The 20,520-nt window shown below is 26.9% G+C and overlaps 1 protein-coding gene across 1 annotated transcript; it reads right to left on the bottom strand.

Annotated features, from left to right (window-relative positions):
- Nucleotides 1-1,653: 1,653 nt before the first annotated feature.
- On the bottom strand, nucleotides 1,654-19,154 carry LOC132924587 (neuroendocrine convertase 2). The gene is made up of 13 exons (XM_060988983.1): nucleotides 18,997-19,154; nucleotides 18,386-18,774; nucleotides 11,835-11,939; nucleotides 9,164-9,476; nucleotides 8,465-8,502; nucleotides 8,036-8,201; nucleotides 7,631-7,806; nucleotides 6,744-6,956; nucleotides 6,314-6,414; nucleotides 5,915-6,148; nucleotides 5,215-5,379; nucleotides 4,380-4,497; nucleotides 1,654-3,269 (listed from the first exon to the last, which is right to left on the bottom strand). The coding sequence occupies exons 2-13, from the start codon at nucleotides 18,710-18,712 to the stop codon at nucleotides 2,904-2,906; spliced, it is 2,322 nt and encodes a 773-aa protein (XP_060844966.1). The 5' UTR covers nucleotides 18,713-18,774; nucleotides 18,997-19,154; the 3' UTR covers nucleotides 1,654-2,903.
- Between the last annotated feature and the right edge of the window lie 1,366 nt (nucleotides 19,155-20,520).

Genomic DNA, 20,520 nt, shown 5'->3' with positions numbered 1-20,520 from the left:
GTATAGGTATTAGGCGATAATTTAAATGTGTATATTGTATAGTTATTATTAAATTTATTTATAATGGTCAATGGAGTTCATAATGATGAACAATTAAGGATAAAACATTCATAAATTGAAAACGGGGGAAATACATCAAAGTATACAATAAAAATACTCAATGGAATTCTGATTCAGCTTTTGCATATATAAAAAAAATTCTGAATTACATTCTGTTTAGTATTATATTAATTTAAAATTTCATAATTTTTTCGATTTGATATTGAATAATTCAAAAATATGATGTCAGGTAAACATTAAATTAATAAATATTTTCATATTAAATAATATAAGTAAGTAAGTAATAAGGTACCTGTAATACATATTATTGTATGTATAATTATATTTATATTTTGATTTTGATTATATAATACTTCTTTTAGGCCTGTAAAAATAATTATTTTATCAACTCCTGTCTGGGAGGTATTGAAATAAATAATTATTGAATAATATGGTAAATAGTATCTAATTAATGTAAATTGAAGGATGAACGTTTTCATAGGAAAACGTTCATCCTTCAATTATATATTAGTAATATAGATGGATATATAATATTATAAGATGGAGTACATTACAGCGTGAATCTCATATTGTACTTAGTCATATTTATATAGTTTTTGGTTATTGGGTTGTGGGTATAAATTGTAGGTAGGCACCTATGTATGTCTAGTGATCAGTGTTAAACCTTCCATATCCAAAGTTAGGTCTATTTTTATTATTTAAAAACACAAATTACTGTATTTGTGATTGAAGTGTTAATAATATAATTTTTGTTCTTAAAATTATAATAATTTTTTTTTTATGTCTAAATAGTAAAATATATTGATTTTATGAGCATATCAACTTTAAAATAAGCAATCATATACATTTATATGAGAATATGTGAAAAAAAATGTTTAATTGAGAATAAACCAAAATTTAAGCATAATTGATAAAGTAATAACTAAATAAGTTAAAATAAAAGAAAAAAACGTAGAAATCCTAGATTAGGGTTCAGGTATTTATGAAATTGCTTTTTTTATATCTATTTATGCAATTATATACTAATCTAGGTACTAATTTTATTCATGTTCTACTGAATAAAATTACATCATTTTGATATACTTTTGCATATTTTTATATTTTTAGAACATTTATGCATACTAAAGTGCATTTTAATATTTTTTACTTTAAAATATTAATAAAATATATAAAATTAAAACCAAATTTTTAACATACTTAAATAATAAAAGTTAATTTTTTGTTGTATTTATACACTTATAACTATTGTGTTTGTTCCAAATTTAGATAATAGTGTAGTCAATAGTCACTATAGGATTTTCTTGTTTAAAATGCATACCTACCATAATAAGTAATTACATATTTACATATATCTAAATATATAATATATCTTAGGTGTAATAATTACATGATTATTGTATTCTAATACTAGTAATACGGAATTTAAAATATTGAATTCTGATTTAATTTATCAAAAATTTGATCATTTAAAAAAGAGTACCCAGTTAGGTAATAATTTTAATTGTTTTAATTACAATTAAGTTTTTAAATTTTTTAAATACTTAACTAGTTTGGTGTTCATATTTTAGGGATAATTTTAGTTAAAAGTGCATATTTATCGTTTTAAATGTAAATAATGTATTCATAATATCCAAGTAATTTTAATCGAATTAACATCTGCCGAGTTCTATTCATCACTCATCAGAGTAGGTACCTTTACTATTTTTTTCCAAGTCAAGCGCTGACACTGCAATGTAATCGACCAATGAATCAACACGGCACAATTTTGTAATAATTACATAGTTCAACCATTTAAATCATTTTAAATTGTTGTTTTTACTAAAATTAAAAACTAATGATAAAATATAATAGGTAGGTACATATTATAGTGTTAAAGTGTTAATTATTTAGTTGAAAAATTGTCAAGATATTATTTAACAATAAATCTTTCGTAATCATATAGTGAAATACTGAAATAGATACAACAATGAATAATAATTATTAATTCTGCTATTGTGATAAGTACGTAGTATTAGTATAATAAATACTTCATATATGTATATATATAATACGAGTATACTTGTTTTTGAAATAAATGGAACTGGTGAAGTTGTTTACTTTATAAAATAAAAAGACTTAGACACTCGATTGGTCCAATGTCTATACTTAAAAGTAGGTATCTATAATATAATATATAATATAGTACCTAAAATATAAATATGTATAATACTATTATGAATGGGATAGTACCTATAAGGATAACAAAAACAAATATAATATACCGTGTATATTGATAGGCATTAGCTACCTATCTATAGGTAGGTACTTATAATAATACGATAATATTTACTTCCTAAAAATATATTCTAAATTATACATATATATATATTATTTATTATATATGTATAATTACATTAATACTTATTTGGCGTTATCTCAGACTAGAATTACTGAGGCTATAATATATACGTATATTTCGATGAAAATTATATAGTGTGATATAGTAGGACAATTGTTAATAATAATCTAATGATAAATATATATATATATTATTATTTTTTTTAAATCGGAGTAAATAATTTGAAGATAAAATCAAATATAATATAATATGGGAATAGATTCTTTGAAAAATATAACATAATATAATATATAATACGTCTACGCGTCACAGTGACAATATAATATAATATCGGGGACTGTGGTTGGGGGAGTCGTAATAATATAATATAATATAATATATATGTATGTATATATCATAGTAATAGATTAATAATTATAGGTATATTATGTTTGTAAACGACAATCGCGATAGTTCCATATAGTGATAATTATTCATTGGTGTTTTAATTTCCGCTTCTTTAAATCTAATATGCGCTCTGCTTCTGCGGAGATCCTGTAGTGTCAGGCCCAGCTATGGTGTGCGCTTTCTTGACGATTGCCAGTTTGGAATGTGGATCTCGGACGGACAGTTGGCTGTACGGCGGTTCCCGGGTACCATGCAGCATTAGGGTCCATTCCTTCAGGAAACCCGTGTGCACCGTTTCATAATCGTTGCCGTCTCCCTCTTCTTCGCCCGTATCACGATCTGCCGATGACCCGTCCCCGTTTGCTTCCGAATCATTAGCTGCCATCGTGGAATCCGTCTTAGACCCCTGTACAGAGTTCGTCTGTGTCCCGCCGCCGCCGTTAGCGGATTGCTGCGAAAACTGATTCGGTGTGTTGAATTTCGCCTGCAAATAGATACATCATAGCATACGTCATGATTAATTACATATTACTATGCGCGTTTGTCATAATAATATAAATCTTAATTTCGTATAGGTAATAGGTACACTTTAATAGACCGTCAGTGTTCCCAAATAATTTTTTGCCTGATCATTGATCAAAAATTTTGTAAATTTAATGTACAAGGATCCTCATGTATTTTCATAGCTATTTAAAAATATACATAGTCAATATTTTTTTTGATAAACATTTTAAATTCACAATTTGAAAAAATGTCGTCAAAATCATAAAAGTTTGGAAATTATTTTATAATTAAAAATGTATAAAAGATTTATTTTTGTAGCTTATAGGCTTAACAAGGTTCCGCTTAAGTATAGTTCATACTATAATCAAAAAAATTTAAACAATTTATAAGTATACATTTTTTTATTGACTATTTAAGTTTAAATTTAGATGAAATTAGATATTTAAACGAAGAATAACGATTTTAGTTATTTTGTTGTGATAATCTTATTCGTATTATCATTCTAAACTTTTAGTCACTTATTTAATTATACATAATGATATTTTCAAAATATTTAGACTATATTTTTATGCATATTTGTCTATATTTAGAGCTATATTATGTATCTTTAAAAATATTATTGGAAAAAGCCTAATAGCTAAAATAATGTTAACATTTGTAGTATGTGTAATGTGTATCTATACTTCATGGATACTGTTGTACAGAGTTAATAGTACCTTAGGTTTGATGGCACCAACATCCTCTTAATAAATATATTTACATTATTACTTCATGAAATAATATTATAAACATTCTTATTCTTTTTTAACATTGTACACATTTAGTAATTTACATATCTACTACAAAAGGCTTCTTTCATACTTTTATCAGTCGAAGAAAATAGTATTGAAAAATATTTTCATGAGTGCTTTTTCAATAACTAAGAAAATTCAGCTTTGACTTTGAAATACTTATTGCCTATTACTTTTAAAGTTTATAAAAGTATTACTGTAAATTATGTTAATAATAATTTTATATAAATTCCATATTTTTAAGAATTTAAGATCTATATAAAAGTATTTTAAGGTTTAATAATTTTAAATATAATTACCTCAAGTATCCATTCACCCCACGGATATTCACCCCATGTATGTGTTGTCATAAATGGCCATTTTGTAAATCCATCTCTACGGTCATCATCATTAGGCCTTCTACTTAATATCATCGACCTACAAACATACACATGTATTAAAAATGTATAGTAATTTCTTATATATATATGTACTATAATTGTAAATTAAAATTTTTCTACTTAATAAATTAATTGGGTACCTTGTAACTTTTTAAATATTTATAATTCATTATAAGTGTAAGTTCGTTTAATATTTCAGTAGCCTTAATTAGACAAGAACAGTATTTTTAAAATGGTACTTAAGTACTTTATTGTACTACTTAACCAGTCCCTATTCTTATGTGCATTAGCAGTCTAGCACACACAGTGTGCAGTTGCAGTGGCAATTGACAAATAGATGAAAAAAAATTCATGTTTACTAATTAAAAGTTAAAACCCTTTAAAGATATTTGTCTAAAAAAAAAATAGTAAAGTGTGTAGAAGCAAAATTTACAAAAAAAAAAATAGGAACTGTACTTAACTAACCTAATTATATAGGTTATATGTTATCATAGAAACGAAATATTTGATATTTTATACATTTTAGAAATGTATTTAATAATTATTATTATTCTACAGTCCAACGTAGATTATCAATGATATTATCATGATATATAAAATTATAAATATTAATTTTTTTATATTCAAAAATATAAATAATTTCAGATAGTTTTTTTTAAATTGGTATGTTAAATTATTCATAGGTCAGTTACCTAATTTAGTTTTAATTTTATAAATTTATTGATGAAAGATATTTGATTAATTAAATACTAACCTTGTACCCATTGGAGATGTCAAAAAAAGTTCAACATCACCACGTCTTGTAGAATTGAGTGTAATTACAGCCTGTACGTGTTCCAGGTATTTGACATGGGTATCGGTTCCACGGCATGCATCAGTGTTCAATTTCAATATAATGCCTGACTTAGATGTAAATTTCCTTTAATAAAAATACAATTTTAATTTTTGATTTGACCAAATATTTTAAAATAGTTAATTATTAATGTGCTAAATTAAAAATATCTTATACTAAATGAAATTTAAGTTAACTTATTAGTTATTTCTAATAAGTAATAAATAATACTTTCTTATATGTATCATACAAGTATATTAATCAATTATTTCATTCGTATATCATCATAGTACTTTAAATTTTAAAATATAGGTATTTTCAACTATAATCATATTTTTTATTTGTCAATTTGACATAATATTGTAATAATATCAATAACAGAAGGAAATTATTAATTAAAAAGTACTTATACCCACATATTAAATTCTATTTATTTTATAATTTAATATGTATATCAAGGTAATTGTATCTAAAATAATATTATATTATATTATATTATTTATTACTTCTAAGGTTCCAAACTAAATTATAAAACAATAGTATAGGTTGAGTCATTAATATTTAATATATTATATGACAAAATTTGTTATGCAATAACAATTTCAACAATTTTATTAGGTACCTGATTTTTGTATGTGATCCTCCTTGACAATGATATCTAGCGGGTACAGTATGCCACTGTCGAGCAAGGGAGACCATTCCTCCAGCGTCAAGAACTCCAAATCCAAACAAATGATTAAATTCTAAGCCAACACCGTTCATTGTCCATTGAAATCTATGCTTGGCATCAAATAAAGAATTTCGTTTTGAAGTCAATACGGTCAAATGTTGTATATCTCTCCAAGTCAAATCGGGGCTGTTAAATGTTCGTATAACAATGATGGTGTATATAATAAAATAAAATAAAAGTGTAAGTATAAATAAATGCAATAAGTATAATATTAATTGGATATATTATAATAATTGAGATAAAATTAGTACGTGAAATACTATATACTCTATGTCTATAGTATATACATACTTTGCTTCCAAGGCTAAAGCGAACACGCCTGCAGCTTCTGGTGCAGCAGCTGATGTGCCACTGTGAGATTTAGTACATTTGCCATACAAGTCTGTAGTTGCCTAAAAAAATATATTTAAAAGTATCAATTTAGTAGAATATAATAAGTATATTGTTTAATAACTTGATTTTAATTTTATAATTATTTATTGTGTATAATTTACATTACACACGCTGAAACACTGCAATAATAACATTTGATTTAAAATATTAATAAATAATATTACTAATTTTCTTTTTATGTATAAAAATTATTTATTTAATTTACCTATATATTTTAATAAACTTTAGACTTTAAGCGATACACATAATTATTGTGAACGTAACTTAACTTGTGGATTCATATCGAAGATTATTATTTAGTACGAGATGTGCATTGCAGAATACTTACTACTCCAGTATTAGGATCTTTTGCTCCATTGCTAAATGTTGAAGCCAGTGTGCTTGAACAACTTTCGTCATAATGAGCATTCTGTCCATCGTTTATAGCTGAATTTATTGATATCGTCCACATACTAGCAGCATATCCATCACAATTACAGTCATCAGCCTCTCCACCATCACCACTTGCCCATACGTATATATTACCCTTTCCACGACGACCCTTAAATACATATTTATCGTTAAATATGTATATCGGATAATTAATAAAAAATAATATAAGAGACTGTAGAATTGGTAAAAATATTTTAAGTTGTATATAATATTGTGATGTTAATTATAGTCTTTAAGACTTTAAATATTGACTATGGTAATCGTTTTATAAATGCAATGATTCGTCGTTATTTTAGATTTTTAATGCATTGATTTTACAATGATGTGTGCTATATTTTATTTTTGAATCTATGTATCATCACATTTTTGATGAAGAAAAATGTTAGGCGGGCTGCACACCAGAGAAATTATAAACACGAAACTTATAACATGAAACACGAAACTATAATTGCATGAAACCGTCAAATATATTTTTTATAGGGAATCACACATCGAGTTTCAAGCAAATATTTTAATTTTTAATTTTTATAAAATCAATAACACGAAATTTGTTGTTCTAGTTTCATTGTTTTAGTTTCTTGAAAATTTCGCACGGAAATTTAAGTCTTCAACTATTTAAGGATAATTTCTAGTAAAAAAATAGACATAGTTGGTATAAACATTTTTGAGGAGTGAAAGGTAAAAATATTTTTATAATATATCATATATTATGTTTTTAAAGTTTTTTTTTCACACTAATTTGTATAATTGTATATTATTTGATTTTATCCATGCATAACTCACTTCATTGACACCCCGGACTATAGCTCGCATAGTAGCGTTACGTGGCCCGTCAACTGTTCGTCCATCGTCTGTTGGTCCCCAAGAAGCACTATAAATATCAATTAAATCCGGTTCGTGTCCCATGCTATTCGCTTCTATAAGATCTGTCATGTATGGTTGGTCCAGCATCCGGATCCCTGCAATAGGATGTATGGCATAAGCAATTATTTTATTAAAAATAGAAATTCGTATCAGCAACTGTTTACTATATATATACAATAATCACGACGTCTATCATTAACTTGAAAATGTATAGATGTATCTACATTTTTCGTACACAATTAAAATTAGGAAGTAATATGAAGATGTTTATATAAAATACATATTGCGTGTTGTTTTATAAATCCAGCTAATCCAAACACTTACCGGCAATTTTTGAGTCATATGCCACACCGGTACCACAAACACCATTATCACGTGCAGCTGCCACTTCCCCGGCACAACGTGTACCATGGCTGTTGAACCAATCATCGGTATACCTCGGATATGGATATGGATCATTAGAACTGAAATCGTAACTAGCCCGTGCGTTCTAAACAATATAGTATTAAATATTAATAAATTAGAAGCAAAACCTGCAAAACATAAGATGTGATTTGTGATTGTTGAATGTATGAAAATACTAAAATAGGTGACAGATATAAATTGGACTATCGTTGTACCTACATACCAATGAGACTAAAAGTTGGTCATGTACAAGAAGATGTACAATTTTACATAAATCTCATTTTAATATAAAAATGTAGGTACTATAAAAAGGTACATGCAATGTAGATTATTTTTTATGTTACTCACGTAATTATATTTCAGATCTTCGTGTGTGTAATCCACTCCTGTACATAAATAAAAAAAAATTAATTAAGTGTTCATTCTAACATGATTTTTATTTTTTATAGTTTTATGACTATTAATTAACATTAAATTAATCTACACGTTTATATAAAACAGTATAGCATTAAAAAAATAAAATAGTATATTCTCTTTCAGTATAAATTTAGTAAAATAAATGTTTAAAATACAATAGAAATTATAAATTAAATCGAAATGAAATGTAAATTTATATTTGTTATAAGTTTTCAATCATATTAAATTTGACTATTGGCATTAGTACAACGCTGAAACTCTGTAAGTTTAATTTATTCCTAATTTTTATTAAACATATAAATATTATAAATTGACTTTAAAAGATAATACATTTTCCGGTTTTTCTGTGCTCATTTAAATTTTAAATTTTGGTTTGAAATAAATATACCTATATATATTATATATGTTGAATATGTATGTAATATTTATGAGAAACTAAGAATGTGTAAAAATGTTCAAGTATGAAATTCAATTTTTAGAAAAACTTACACATTTACTAGTCGATTTATATGTATCTATTTGTTTAAATAAAAGTTAAGTTGTTGCGGATATTATAGTATTTATATTATAATATTAATTTATATTTATATAAATATATCACATAATTTAGACATTTAGACATTTTCTCACCGTCGTCCATTATAGCCGTAGTTACGTTCTTGCCTGATACTCCTTGAGCCCAAGCGGCTCGTACATTCAAATCCAACTTTGGTTTACCACCATTTTGTCCTGTATTCCTTAGATACCATTGCTCCTTGAATAATGGATCCATTGGTAGTTTACCATAACGATCCAGATCATCATCAATTTCAATTGGTTTACCAGCATATTCTCTATATTGACTTGCAATAAATTCTTCTCTACTCAAGTATAAGGGTGGAATAAATGGTTTGTATCCACGTTTCACTCTCTTAAATCCTGGTTGTTGATGAACAGACTTAACCTGAAATTTTTTATATACTTGTTTAAATGTATAAGATATAAATGTATTTTCACTAGTTTATTTATTTAAAAATTAATGCCATTAAGAGTTTTTAAAATTTCATGTTAATTATATTATAATTGCGAAGAAATTAACAAGATTTTCTTTAAATTTAGTGAGAGCAAAAAAAACTGTTCGGTCTTTACATATTTTGATACTTTGTAATGCCAAATCTCAACTAAATTTTCAAATAAGGTTCTTTAGTATTTTATAGAAGTATTCTATAACGTGTATCTGATCATTATACGCTATATACCTAAAAACTATACAATAAGTTGTATATATTTATTAATTATGTTATATTTAGTAATAATTTGCTTACTTACAGCTACATAGTATTAATATAAGTAATTAATAACAAATTTATCATGGTTAGAAGAACTAAATTTTTTTTATTAATCTATATTTTTTTAAATTACTAAGATATAGTATACATTTATTATTTATACAGTTATCATTATAAAGACAATATAAGTTTAACAACTTGTTTAATTTTGATTTTTTTTTAAAGTTATTATCTACATATTTTATCCTGTTTTAATATGTTATTGGGTTATACATAAAGCACGAGTGATGAACAAGAGTAAATTGATTTTTAACTATTCTATTTAAATAAAATAAAAAGGCGATCATGCCCCCCTTGCCTCCCTTAATTCGGGCTTGGGACAGAAAGGTCATAGATAATAAAGAATACGGTTATCATATTCGTTTTGATTACTGGTCAATATTTGGTAAATCAATATTTGTTCTACGATTATTAAAGTTAGCACTTTTTAGAAGTTATAAAATATGATTCTATTATTATATATTTTTAAAAACATCGATGAATACAAAAATATTTGGATGAGCAACACTGCTGTACTTTGCATTAAAATGTTTTAGCTATTAGTAGTTGTTGTTATTTTTTAAATGAGCAGCGATTATATTATAGGTATTAATTTATATATGAAAGACATAGACACACCTTAAAATGATAAATTTTAATCAAACTTCAATTTGAGTATAACGTACAAAAGCCCGAGCGTACAAAAACCCACAATTAAGATTAAATATTTATTTGCGCATAAATATCTTTAGAACGCAACTAATATGAAATCTATGAAATAACACAAAATATGTGTAATCTGAATCAAATTAAGATTTATAATAGAAAATATTGGGGTGTTATAAAAAAAAGTCCCAGGACCCTAAAACTTTTGATCTGACTGTGACTGACACCTAATTAGGGAAATGTCAATAAACCTATGTATATCCAATATCCGACATCATGTTATTAATATATTAATGTATGAAATGGTAATGGTGGTTAATATTTAATAATATAAATTATTAATTAATCAGCATATTTAACAAATATTGATAATCAATAGTAGACATTAAAGATATAATATATCAATTTAATGTGTTTAAGTTGTAACTAAGTACGTATCATACGTAGAATATATTATTTTGTGTTTAATAACTAAAACGCAGTATTAAAAACATTAAAATGAAAACACTATTTTTTTCAGTTTTATCAAAAGGATATTAACTATATAAAATTATATCAACAGGTTAAATAATAAAAAAATCTTGATTATGAGTTAAGTTAAGATTGATAAATGAAAACTTAGAAGTACTAAAAAGAGTAATCCAGGATGACTTATTCATTATTACAGATATTTGTTGTACCTACACAAATTACAGAAAGCAAAAAAAATAAAAATATTTTTATTTTTATAAGACGGCGCCTTGTATATGCAATATGTATACAACATCTGTTAACGGTTTTAATTTTGTGTTTCAGTTTAAGAAAACTAAAAAATTATAAGTTATTATAATAAAATTGTGAATTTTTAATACATAATTAATTTTCTAACATCATTTTTCAAAGATTTTATTTGAAAAAAAGTTATAAATGAAAGTACTTGATATATTAATATGTTGTATGATCGATTTTTGTTAGAGTGGTTTTATATTATTCATAATACTCGTAGATATACTTAAATAGATATGTTTATATTATGTTATCATGTTTTTTTTATGTTTAAGTTTCATGATATGTTTATCGTGAAAACAAAAAAAATAGAATTGTATTTAATGTATTTAAATCATATTTGTATTAATATCCATTTTTGTTTATTGTTTTTTTTTTAATTTAAAAGAGTTTGGAAAACTCCCAAGAGCGATATAAATCATTTTATGTAGATTTTGTTTTAAATAATACACTAATAAATATTATACATTTTAGTTTCAAATGAAAATATAAAATAAACGCTATACAATATTATTAACATTGATTATTAATAGTAGGTATTAAAATTAAACTTATATACTTACAGATGGATCCTTCTTTAAAAGTAGAACTGAAGGTATAGAACGGCGGCCACGTATTTTTGGTAATCCATGATGCACGAATTGGAATTCGTCCTTAGTACCACGAATCTATAATATATTATTGAATAGATTTTTAACAAGTTTAGACAACATTTAATTTAAAATAACAATACTTATAAAAATAACCATCTCTATCAATCTATCAAATTTTCAACTTCAAATAAAGTATAAAATTATAAACTTTGAGTTTAAACGGTGACCATCATATATTTAAACTGTTTTAAATATTTTTTTGGATTAGATTGTATTAAATCAATACTATATTGAGAGCGTATGCGATTAAATTGCTCTCAGCCAAAATACGTAGAACCATAAATATTACAACAAAGATGGGTAAGTGGATACCACTCTGTTGTACAGTAAGTGTCGAGTAGGCCAATGATATGAATGAGTTAAATTTTAATTCAACGATAAACTGTTTACAAACTTGACACTGAGCAGAGACGATCAATTAGTCTATATCCCAAAGTATATTTCATGTCATGTTTTTAGATATTACTATTAAGTATTAGGTAAAGTAATTTATTTTATTATTAGTAATCCAGTAGTTTGAAATAATTGTTGAAAAAACATTGCATTTGAAAACATCATTGTGTGATTAAAATATAATAATATATGTAAACGTTTTATATTTGAGCTATCTCCATGAACAATATTTTTGAATATAATAAAATAAATTTATTTATTATTCTTCGTTTAAGTAACTAATTTAATCCAAATTTAAATTTAAAATGTCTATAAAAATAACTGTGATTATTTATTTTTAGACTTTATGGTTTCAGTATGAACTCTTATGAAAATGAGGAACTGTATTAAATTTTCAACTACAGAAGTATTACCAATTATTCGATATTTTAAATATCTATGTGAACAACTTATGTAAGATTTTAAATTAAATGTTCAATCATGTTTATCAGCAGTAACACTCAGAAACGATAAATTTATTTGGCTATTTTATGTAGTTTATGAGTTTATATTTTTATTTTCGTATCAGTAAGGATAACTAAGCCGAATCACGACACGAGCGCCTTTAAGTCTTCTTAACGGGTTTCCAGGAATGTTTACTGAGATAATTACAAGAATAAGTGGATCTGGTGGTTTGTAATACGAGTCAAACGCCCATAAAAAAATTAATTTGATGTTCTGGTAAAAATTTTTTTTTTAACATAGGTTAAAAAACTTGTGAGGAATTTTGTATTAAATTTTCAAATCTTCTAAAAAAAAAGTTTTTTATGAATTTAACTAAAACAAAAAATTCTTTAAAAATTGTCAATATTTATAAATTTCATTAAAATTCTAAATTTATTTATAAAAAATATTTTGACGATGTATTTTCAATATTTTTCAATTATCATAGAAATAACTTATAAATTGAAAATTATGAAAGACATTGTATTAAATTTTCAAACATTATTATTCAGAGAATAATTTTTTATTGACATTTATAAAATAATAGGAAATCTAAAATGAGTAAAATTTATCTAAATAACTCAAATAGAGTCAAAATATTTTGTAAATTATATTATGTATTTTTATGTATTTATGTACAAAAATTATTTTATAAACATTTATTGTAATTTTCAAGTGTACGGTTATTTGTTTTCGAGTTACGTCAAAAAAAAAATTGGTTTAATAGTACAGGATTTGTATAAAAATTGTCCTTAATTTTAAATTCTGAGTGGAGCGATGAATGTATTGATTTTATGAAAATGTGTATTTTGTTTCTGTGTATATGATAAGTAGTCGATTTTTAAACTTTGAGGGTGGTTTTAGATAACAAATTGGATTTAGAAAAATTTGTTCTTTAGAAAGATCAACATTAAAAATCCCCAGTAGTTTTTTTAAATTAGAAAAAACTGGAATATTTATGCAAATCCAATATTATTATAACGATTGTTATGTAACCATGGTTACCTTAAAACTTTTCAAATTTAATCTTTACCTAGCTTAATGTGGTTCGTATAGCCAAAGTTTTTGAATCATAAGAACAATAAAAACAACGATAGCAGTCATATGTATATGTATTTCCGTTTTACGCAGTATCTACCTACTTACAGTACTTATATGAATATAATTTACTTATTTAAAAAATTAAAGAGTGTAAGAGCACCAATTTTTAATAATTGTTTTTATATAATAAATAACATACATTTTATTATTATTCATATAAAATTATTAATTATTTTAATTAATGACTAACATACCATTTATAGCTACATTAAAAAAATATACTTATGAAAAATACTTAGTAATATAGCTATATAGGCTAACAGACCGTTTCCACAAAGTTTCGTTTTTCATAATATACAATTATATATCATTGAATTCGAATTTAATACACGCATAATAGTTGCCCACTGGTCACTTGACACTTAATGTACACCAGAGCAATACCCACTTGCCTACCTTTTTTATTTATCTTGATTAGGTAGTTATTTTGGAAATACTGAAAAATTTTAATTTAGATCTCTTTAAAATACAAGCTAGATCCAATTTGTGACCTTAAAAGTTGAAAATCGAAGATTTTTTTGACTACACAAATAAAAATAATAAAACACGTCATTGTAAACTCATTATATTTATCGGTTGGCTCAAAATTAAAAATAAAATATTTTTTATTAAAGTTGGTTTATAAAATAATTTAATAATTTAAATATTGTTTAATATTTCAATTTTTATATGGTAATATTTAAAATATTTAATAATAAATAAATATTTTCAATAAAAGGGTATTCGTTTAAATTGTTATTTGAAAAATCTTATATATAATATATTTAACAAATAATATAATAACCTAACCAAACCAGAAATGTTTTAAGAATAATTTCGGTACATGATAGTTTATATAATTAATTTTTAATCATCGTACGGTTTTCACATATGTTATCCTCACGAGCTGCCTGGGCCCCGCCCCTCTATTTTGAATTACTTTTTTTTGTGATTATTATTTGTACTCAATTTCTGTAAATTTCTATCCAGGATTTTAATATCCCAATTCTGTTCGTTTTCCAGAAAAGTCAAATTTCCACCAACTGCAGGGTGTGGTTTAATATGTTCATTCGCCTTACAGTTAAAATCAATTATTCACCTTATTTTTAAGTCCACAGAATTTGTAATATTTATTCTTTTATTCCTAATGATGGATTTTAAATTTTTAAGCTTTTACTGTATCAATTTTTAGCACTCCATCATCATTAATGGACGATTATCTGTTAAATTTGCTAACCTTTGTTCAACTAATTTAGATTTATATAATGTTTTATATGTAAGTATATAAATATAAGTAAGATACCTTCTACGTTTGGATGATTTTTATTTATGAATTTGATAAGAATATCAAAATAATGTATCATATTTTCCATGACAGACAAGTTAGAATAATTTTCACATAATATGAATATAAACACGATATCTGTAAATTTGTCTGATTGGTTCAAATAATGTACTAATATTTTTTAAATGAGCCTCAAATAATTGTAAATGATTTCTAAAATTCTAAAAACTTCCAACTCTAAACTTCTGACTATAATCTTAGACCTAAGTACATTTAGTACAAAGTTCAAAAACTCGAATTTAATTACATTAATATTTTCAAAAACTCATCTAATTAACAATTTATATGAAAAAAAAACGATTGTTATTTAAAAAAATAAGTTGCTTTTTTCCATATGTCGCTCATTAAATGGTTTAAAAATTCAAATTAGAAAATATAGCCCTTATAAATATAGGTACTTTAAATTTCAATACCTACATAAAATTATAATAAATTAGGGGTAAGCACGTTTGATGAATTACTCTGTGTATTGTATAATATACTATTATTAGTTATCATCATGATATATATTTTTATGTACATAATTCATGTGACACGGTATAGTGTAAGTGCTTATAACATTTAAAATTCCGGAGAAGACTAAAATATTCATACATTTGAATTTTAAATAGCTCGAAGGAGGTATATTGATTTTACATTACCCGTAATTTAAGTGTTTATTATTTTTCATTTGCATTTTTTTTTATTCGACAAGTTAAAAGAGTTAAAAATTTACATAACATTTAATTCTAAATTAGTATAAACTAAGATGAAAGGTTAGTTTTTAATAATACCAAGCCAACCGATTAATGGATTAACCAAAAAAGTCTGAAATTTAAGTGTTTTTTTTTTTAATGTTTTAACAAACTAAAACTTTTTAAATACGAAACTTGTTATTTAAAATCATTATAATATACAATAAATACTAACTACAAACATTATTTCACTACTAAATTTATATTATATTTTATTTTTTCATTTTATAAAGTTTAATCAATATCTTTATAGGCTATGAGTGCTATTACATAAGTACGGAAATTTTTCAAATGAAAATAATAATGACGTACCTATAATACGTATTTATAGCAAAATAGAAATAAACATAAAATTCTTTAAGTACAGATATGTATTTTCTTGACACTGATACTTTTGTAAAGTTTTAAAACCCCTTTTTTAATTGTTTTGTTACAATACAGTATAATAGTGTTTTTAATATGTATGTTAATTTCCAATCACACATCACGTTTGATATAAATATAACTTGTTGTAATTTCTGCATAATATTATATTTAGGTATAGTTCATGGCAATAAATAATATAAAATAATACTTCTAATGTTATAATATTATAAAGCTTGTACACATATAGTAAATATTGTATATATGTATAAATATATAATACAAGGAACAGAGGTTATTCTTCCGAAAAAGTTTAAAAATTTACATTTACTAATTACTTTTAAAAACACATTAAAAATAAATACCCTATTATATACCTATCCCGTACTTAAATCATGGAGTAATAGTTTTCTATAATATATTTTATATATAACAAAAAGTTTAAAAATTTACATTTACTAATTACTTTTAAAAACACATTAAAAATAAATACCCTATTATATACCTATCCCGTACTTAAATCATGGAGTAATAGTTTTCTATAATATATTTTATATATAACATAATACATTTTAGAATCGAGTGAATATTTAGTCGCAAACATTCAATTAATTTATGTCAACCCCTTTTCAACTAAACAACTTGAACCTTCTGTCATCTAATAAAAGCTTTCGCTACAGCCATTAAAATATATACCATCATCATCACTTATATTTGTTTTGACGTGTTCCGACCCACACGTCCATCAATCAATATCGTAAAACTCTGACCATCACCAGTACCCAACCGCCATCTAATATGTACACACGATGAGTGTGTGTGTACATAAAAATAATAAGGGTTGATATTTTGCTTTTCAAAAACCAACACTGATCCTATAATTGAATCAAATCTAAAACGCAGACCATGATATAAATTATATTGGATATAATTAATAATTATAGACGTATCGTGCATCTAAACATAAAAGTGTAGGAGTGTATAATGTATTTAATCGTAACGTAATAATATAGAAATTCCTATCTACAAATTGAACATGTCTGCCGTCTATAACGGGATTATACATTTATAAATAAAAAAAACACGATGCTTTGAAATTGAATAAAATATAAATCACATCGCGGGTGCAATGACGTCAGTAGGACTATAGCGTCAGCCGCGTTAAACTCCCAGTCCCTCTGCACCGCTATACACGGTCCCCGCCCTATCTACACCTACTCGTATAATTTTCCGAAAACTCTCGACCCACTCTGTGTTCCACTCAAACCACCTCAGCCACCAGCGGTCGATATATTATTATGATATATACCGCTATCTCTACACCCGCCCGCCCAAATGTTACCCTTAACCTCCACCACAGTATTTAATTAAAATACACCTGATGCTCGCCCAAAGCGGCAAAGCCGCGCGATATCGTCGTCGCAAGCAGATGGTACTGAAAATTTGATTCCCATCGGATTCAGATGGAAATATTGTATTTATATTATACCTATACCAACGATTATTGTGTGATTTCCTTCAATCGCGGCTTATTCTCGTGTGGTACCATGTGCTACAGCAAAATTCCTATATTTTCCGCCGAGCGCTAAAATATACAATAATTTTATCGACCGACGTGCACCCCCCCCCCCCCATATCTATACGGCAATATAATATAACTGTTTGATAATCCATAACCTAACGATTTAATAGCACTGTAACAGACGTCAGTTATTAACGGGGCGTAGGAGGTAGGTACCCGCAGCTACACATCGAGTCAGACAAAACCTATGCAGCCGCCGCCGTACACCCACCGCGGGGTGCCCATAACATACAACATTGCACCCACCTAAACCGCAAAGTACACATACACACACACACATACATATTGATGGTGATACCCGGCGAGCTGGTAGAGTACTCGTGTGTGTGTGTGTGTGTGTGAGTGTGTGGTGTTTAATTATATATAATATCAAAACACTGTACGACTGCACAATATTATATTTCATACCGTCTAGATAATGTTATAAGTGCATTATTATTGCTATATGTAAGTATACTTCCGTATATAATATGCGATATACCTTGCCGATGTTTTCGAATCCGCTGCCAGCCCTCTTAGCGACCCTGTGGGCCACCGCCTCGTCTACGTGCCCGTTACCGTCGCGGACGTCGCCGTGCAGCCTCACCGAGAACGTGTTGGTGTACAGCTGGGCGCCGGCCACGACGCGCGGCTGCGGCACGAAAGCGGCGAACATGGCACACCACAGCAGCGTCGCGGCCGCGGAGGTCAGCAACGCCCCGGCGGAGAGCTTGTCGCGGCGACGGACGACCCATCCGTCGCCGTCGTCGCTCACCCCGGCGCCGGCATTGTCAGAATCGCCGTTGTTGTCGTCCGACCCGGTCATCATGGTCGTGGCCGTCGCGATCTGGTCGCCGGTCGGCCTGATGATGCCGCGTGCCGTGGATATGCCTAAACATTGTCGTATCATATGGGTATATACAGTATTGCGACAGTGTATACGATAATATTATACATAATTATATACATCGCGGTAATATAATAATAATAATATGTGCGTTGCGTGCGGACGGACCGTGTACGTCATTCGCGACGAGCGGACCGCCGCCAAAGTAAAATAAACTTACAACACAACAATGTTATAATATGACAATAATATGGTATAATAATCACCTGTAGCGACGGTCTGTGTGTGTGCGAGTGCGAGCGCGCGTGTGTATTATATCACACTTCCTGGTCCACAGCGGTAGCGCGACACACTGGAGAGCCGCCGACTGCTGGAGCAGAATATCGCGGCGGTGCGATGAAAATAATATCGTTGTTCGCGTCGAGGACTTTGCGAGGTGGCGCTTGCGGCGGCCGTGGCGGCGGGTGTGGACGAGGCGGCTACGTCCGTCGCGCTGGCGGCAGGTGGGCTGGCTGTCGACGGGGGTAGCTTTTATCTGCGTGGGGCGCCGGCGCCGTGCAGAGCGTAGATACACGACAACCGCCGCCGCCGTCGACGACACGCGCGTGTCCAATATTCAATGATAATATTATTACATATTTTATAACATAAGATAAATGTACATTGTACATTACACACACACAAGACGTGTATTATCACAATATCATTTTAAAATCTATTATTATTGTTGCGAAAAACATAATACGATTGACGGTAGGTAGATGTACCTCGCAGATAACCTACATCTACTCGATCAAAATCGACTAATACTGTTTTCCACTGATATTTATTGATAGAACAGTGACAAATCGAATACTAGTAGTGTGCATTTCAGTGAATATTTGAAGGAAAATCATATATGTAGAAATTTAATTTTGTTTTTGGAAAAAAAAAATAACAAAATACTACATCATTTTAATTGATTTGTTCGAAATGTATACTTACAAAATACATGTTTTATTATAATCAATTTTCACAAAAGCTGCATAAATTAAATTTGATTAAAAATTAAAATAATATAATAGTGACACTTAAAAAATCAATTTGGCGTGGTTTTAGTTAATAATAAGTAATTATAAAACTAATTAAAATGTCGTAAACTATACAACCCAAAATACATTCATGTCCTCGTTGGCTTTAATATGTATTTTGTGTGCATTTTTAGTATTTTTAGTACTTTTTCGATTTATACATTGTTATAACAATATAAAAATAATTAATAGAGTACAGACCAAAGACAAATATATCTCTGGCTTGAACTTAATATTTCTTTAAAATCCATCAACAACTATAAACATTGCATAATAGCAAAAATGTCTTTAAAATGTTTTAAGTAAAAACATTTTTTTTCAAGTAAAAAGATTACTGATTAATATTAACTTATAAGTAAAAATATATAATATACTGTCATTATTATAATCTTATTTGGATCGTAAAATTTATAATTACTATGTTTATGCTAATTAAAAACTATCTATATAATAATAATAGGCCATGGATGTGGTATAGGCAGGTGTATATAAAAATATAATAGTATTCATCATACAATACGGGCTAGTAACAAGAATAATGATGAGGAATATGCACAACGTTAAATGAACATTTACAGTAAAATATATTTAACATGAACATCTATAACATGTATAATGTTATGTATGAATATCACAATATAATGTATTTATGTATCAAAACAAACATTAAATATTACATACGTACATTTTGTGTACTTATAATATAATATTATAATAAAC

Source organism: Rhopalosiphum padi, chromosome 3 (genome assembly GCF_020882245.1).
Source record: "Rhopalosiphum padi isolate XX-2018 chromosome 3, ASM2088224v1, whole genome shotgun sequence".
NCBI classification, from domain to species: domain Eukaryota; kingdom Metazoa; phylum Arthropoda; class Insecta; order Hemiptera; family Aphididae; genus Rhopalosiphum; species Rhopalosiphum padi.
Note: the sequence above shows the minus strand (reverse complement) of the source record. Positions and strands in the feature narration are given on the sequence as shown.

Bases quoted from the DNA above. Each gene is read 5' to 3' on its own strand.
- LOC132924587 (XM_060988983.1), bottom strand. From the start codon at position 18,712: ATGATGACCGGGTCGGACGACAACAACGGCGATTCTGACAATGCCGGC. The intron at 7,807-8,035 runs GTAAGTGTTTGG...ATCCTATTGCAG, and splicing joins ATATGACTCAAAAATTGCCG to GGATCCGGATGCTGGACCAA. The intron at 6,149-6,313 runs GTATGTATATAC...AACATTTAACAG, and splicing joins GCTTTAGCCTTGGAAGCAAA to CCCCGATTTGACTTGGAGAG.